General features: G+C 37.7%; 1 protein-coding gene across 1 annotated transcript; it reads right to left on the reverse strand.

Moving 5' to 3' along the window:
* Positions 1-1,343: 1,343 nt before the first annotated feature.
* On the reverse strand, positions 1,344-3,842 carry LOC132137550 (uncharacterized). The gene is made up of 5 exons (XM_059547598.1): positions 3,734-3,842; positions 3,424-3,647; positions 3,168-3,339; positions 2,902-3,029; positions 1,344-2,134 (listed from the first exon to the last, which is right to left on the reverse strand). Exons 2-5 carry the CDS (start codon positions 3,523-3,525, stop codon positions 1,817-1,819), a joined length of 720 nt encoding a protein of 239 aa, XP_059403581.1. The 5' UTR covers positions 3,526-3,647; positions 3,734-3,842; the 3' UTR covers positions 1,344-1,816.
* Between the last annotated feature and the right edge of the window lie 1,562 nt (positions 3,843-5,404).

Genomic DNA, 5,404 nt, shown 5'->3' on the forward strand with positions numbered 1-5,404 from the left:
TTTTCTGAGGATACAACTTCTTAAACAGTGTGTGGTGATCCACAATTAAATGTTTTAAATATACACATAAACCTTGAGATAACATGGGCGAGAATATAATGTTTATTATTTGAAGCAGTAAAAGAAGCAGGCCCCAGTGTTGGTCAATAGAAGTTACTAAATCTCCAAAGATAAGAGGAACATTCCGAAGTAAGCACCAGGACTGAACTGCATTCAGTCCCAGATCATTAGATCCTTCACCTAAATTAACCGCTACAGGCCTGTTGTTTCTCTCCATGAAACCATAATCAAAACTTTGTATTCTTGAATTTATTTCTGCTAATGTAACATGTTTTTCCTTCAAATACAGAAATAATAACTTCAATTCGTACTGGCCCACCCATTCTAACACATCATGCATCACATCAACTGAGAAATTCTCTGTCGTGTGAAAATACTCCAATGAATTTAATATGCATGACCTTTTCACACCAAAAACATATGGAAGGGATGGATTACAAGCCATTTCTTGACAGTGAGCAGTGTGTATATCTTTGGTGCGCAAAACTACTTTGGAAGAATCTTCAGAGAATTCTGTCTGAAAGTCCTCCTTTTCTGCTAAACAGAACCTGCAACAGTACCTTGCACTGAAAGACTCCACCAGACCAAACAAACTATGCAAACCCTAATTACCTGTAACCTGTACTACAGTGCCACGAACCCAACCATTGAATAATGGAATCTCAATATCATCACTCTCTAACAGTTTAATGTCTCGAACAATGGGAGCAAAAATTTCATTAAAACCATACCGTTTAACATCTTGAGTATGAAATAAGGCGCACAGGTGTATGTTAGCCAAGAAAGAATTCCATTTTGGAGAGAAGTTTCTTAAAGTAAAATATACTCCACCCAATTTATGAATACCTCGCTTAGGACCCAGAGGGTTGGCGACCTCAAAGTCATCATAGAACATCTGGATCTGTATTGTCTGCTTCTCAGTTGAGAACAGGGGGTGACTTTTAAAAAAAGATCCATCACAAATATCTCTCAGTCTAGAGTCGCTGGTAGCTGAGCTTTGCAACATTTCAGCAACATACTGACTTTTAAATATTGACTGCAGTGTAGATAAAATTGGAATATACATGAATTTATCTTGAACTACTACCTGATCATATGTTCCAGTCTTTTTATTTCGTCTTGTGTCAAATCTTGAACCAATCACACATTCAACTGGTTCTACTATTTCCCACTTGTCAGTCATAAATTTTGATTGCTTGTATTCCGAATTTAGAATTGTGAAAGGATTCTCTAACCCTTCAAAACACGCCTCAACTTTTTGCACATTTCCGTTTCTCTTTCATTACTAAATACATGCTTTATCACTGTCTCTTTAGCATGCTGATGGATATCTTGAACAATCTCTTCGATGGAAATCACTACAGAATTCAGTGTACTTTGACCAACACCTGCTGCCTTTAGATCAGAAATTACAGCTGAACAACTATTTACAATGTATGGGGAAGATAACTGTGACTCAGCCTCTAAATAGTCAGTCGACTCTTCAACAGGAGAAACATTACTTGTATTGACGGTACTTTGAGGATATGAAAGATCATATTCTACAGAATCAACTAAACTGCTTCCATGGCACTTATTAAGATGCTTTCTTAAACCAGAAAAACTACCAAAAGAACGTGAGCATCCTTCTTGTCCACACTTCAAAAAAAGAGTCCTGCCTGTACATAGCCCATGAATTACCTTAAAGTGCTTAACAAGGTTGTTTGGACTTCCATGGTCACTTTTGCAAAGAAAACACTTCATAGCTCTATCTCAACTAACGCACCATCCTTGCCCGCAATTCTGCAACTCTAGGGGTCTCCTTTGTTTCCCCCATGTCGATGTTATAGATGGTTGTTTGCACAAATGTGAAAAAGCTGCTCAGGGAAGAACTGTATGACGTACCAAAGACGTAATGGGCTTTAAAGAGTTCGTCAAAAGCTCCAACTGAACCTGTTGCCTTGCATGGAAGTGCATGCTTGTCAACCACAATGAAGTAGGAGTGAATGGTGCTCTGTGTGGATCCCTGGGCGAGAAGGTAGGGCTGACTGCTTTGGGTGATGTTGTCTAGATGCTGCTGCACACTGGTTCCAACCTACAACAAAATACATTCAACAGAATTGATTTGGTGACTAACTTCTGACAATAGATCAGATCACTACAAACTGTCCACAAGATTGAGGTGATGGAAGATATATTTTAAACAACTGTTAAAGAATTCATTCACTTTGAAAAATGTTTTTGCTGATAATTATTTACTCCCGTGTCATCCAAGATTCATGTCTTTCTTTCTTCAGTTGAAAATAAATTAAGGTTTTTGAGGAAAACATTCCAGGATTTTTCTCCATATAATGAACTTCAATGGTGTCCAATGGTTTGAGTGTTCAAATGAAGGGTCAAATGTCTGTCTCAATGTAGCTTCAAAGACTCGACAATCCCTGCAGAGAAATAAGGGTCTTATATAGAGAAACGATCGGCTAATAATTAAAAATAATATACTTTTTAACCAAAATTTGACCTTTTCGACATCATGACGTATTGCGTGGCGCATCTTGAGATTCTACAACACGTTCAATTGTGGTATTTTTATTTAGATAAGAACCTTATTTCTCTGCTGGGATCATATCGAGAATTTGAAGCAACATTGAGACAGACTTTGAACCCTCATTTGAACCCTCAAACCGTTGGTCACCATTGAAGTTCATTATATGGAGAAAAATCCTGGAATGTTTTCGTCAAAGTCATACATTTATTTTTGACTGAAGAAAGAAAGACATGGACCTCTTGGATGACATGGGGGTTAGTTAATTATTAGCAAAAAAATAAAGAAAAATTATAAGTGAACTAACCCTTTAGGCATACCTTTTGAAATCTGATGAGCTGATCTACAGCTTGATACGCAGAAAGCTTTCCCGGCCTCTTTCTACCTTGTGCAGATGGTGGCAGCAGATGTAGCAGCAGCAAGATGGCCGACATGTCACTGTCCCAGCCTACAAATAAGTAAATAAAAACCTGGTTAACATTATGCCATAGCATAGCATTCAAAATGACAAACTTGCACCATTACAAAAATGTACACTACACACCTACATAACCCACAATAACAAGTAAAACAGTTCCATTCATACCATTCTCAACTTCAGCAGCTGACTCAGCATTGCGCATCAATTCCAAGAGTTCTGTGGTGGGTACAAGTCCATGGCTTTCCTTTATTACTTTTGCTTTAAAAGTGGTTGGCCACTTCTCCAAGAATTTGTTGGCCGTGGCCTCACCAAACAGAAATCTGAAATCTTGTTCTTTCTGCAATGTAACACACAGAGGTGATGAGTGATACCTAATGCTACATTGGATATTTTGGTGATGTTGTGAATTAAGATGTCATACCAGTCCTGGTGTCTCCAGAAATCGTGGGAAGACCGAGAAGACATCTGATGATTTGGCTTCATCGTTGACCATTGCTTGCCGATATATGAAGGTCATTTTCATCTTCTCACGGACAGTCTTTTCATCAGCACAGTGTCTCAAAATGGCAATAGCTGCTTCCACATCCTCATCAGATGGCTCTCTGTCAAAGGTGAAGGGCTGACGAACACGACCTGGCCCACCAACTTAAGACAAAATAAAATGTTAAAAACTAATTTCTTTACAATTCACAGGTCACCAATATAATCACATCACTGATCAGTAAAGATACCTTTAGGAGATTTGCTGACTGAGGCACCCCTTTCCTCTGCTGTTTTTCTTTGTATTGTCTTCAATCTCCATGCAAGGTATCCTGAACCACTCTCTGGATCGTAGTAATGTTCCTAAGTAATTATAAATAGATTATAAAGGAGTACTATTAACATTTCAAAGAGTGAATATGTGCATAATTTAGCAATAACCCATTAACTATCCCCTGTGCATACATCACTCTGACACTTTTGGGGGGGGGGTGTCCTAGCATATGAATTCAAAGTTAACATTACACTCAAATTACATTGCACAACACAATTTACATAATATTTGTAAAATAATAATAATGTTTATTTACAGCCCAGCTATATGCTTACCCATGTGTTTCTGTCATCTCAGCAGCAAGTATGTTTATCATCTGTCTCCTGGTGGCATCGGTCAGGGATTTGGTTTTTCCATACTCATGCATAATGTGTTCACCACCAGGCTTTGATGTTAAGATTTTTTCAATCAACTATAGATGGAATAAAATGTGCTTTCCGTTATTGTAAAACCATATGTAATAATGATGGAAAAAATTGTTATCTGAAGAACACTTCCCATGGTGAAACAACATTCAGATTGGACTTAACAATATAAGCAACTTTGACTTAGCGATTTCCACCACTTACCGCTTTTGCCTCATAGTTTATGTGGCATGGCCTTTTAGGCTGGCTTCCTTCGGCAGCGGCTTCTTCTTCAACAGGGTCACACATTGTGAAATTCAGGATGACGGTGTCATCAGATGTACCCGAGCATGATGATGATTGAGAGGCACCTGTTCATTATGAAATTGGTACAAAATATAGAAACATATTACAAGAAAATGTTATCAGTATTTTAAGACAATAAATGTTTTCGTTTCAGCCTTTAAACTAAATAAACTAATTTGTGAATTGTCTGGATGAATACCAAGTCCTCCATTGCCCAGCATGATTCTTAGAGTTCCAGGTGACTCCTTCACTATTTCTTCAAAAACCTCTGTGTCAACTTCTGTGTCTGACTGGTCATACACCTTAATGTCTGGCTGCCTGCTTTCTGGTATGTTGAATTTTAGACACGCTGTTTAAAAAAATTGTAATAAAAAACCATGCATTCCCTCACAAGAAACCAAGTTCATATTTAAGTTTGCCTCATGTATTCCCTAAATGAAGCAAGACAAGTATCTGCAGCCAATTATATGCAAATGAAAATATAAAGCACAACACATTTGATTAATGACCTAACTAGATATTATGACATAATTGGTTAAAGCTGTATTATTTTGTCATTGCGTGATATATAGGCTATAGCTTTAACCTAAGGTAAGTTACCCACCTTCTTTCAAGAAAGCATCGAATGTCAGCTCAGACACCTTCACGTATTTCTGCTCTTCCCCGAATTGAACACGCAACAGCATTTTGCCCCTGTTAACAAAGAAAATATATATTCAAAATCATAATTTAGGGCTGGTTCAACTAAGAGTTACCTATTAATTTCTCTCATGCACTATGCATTACTTAGATGTTACACTGCAGTTACAAATGGCGACTGAAGAAGACAAAGTTGTGCTGGTTGAATATAACGTAATCTATATTTTCTGCAGCAAATTAGGCTAGTATCCCATTAGCTACCAAATAACTGTGCCAAAGGCCAAAGTTAGCTAGCTCAT

The sequence above is a fragment of the Carassius carassius genome, unplaced genomic scaffold (assembly GCF_963082965.1).
Source record: "Carassius carassius unplaced genomic scaffold, fCarCar2.1 SCAFFOLD_57, whole genome shotgun sequence".
NCBI classification, from domain to species: Eukaryota; Metazoa; Chordata; class Actinopteri; order Cypriniformes; family Cyprinidae; genus Carassius; species Carassius carassius.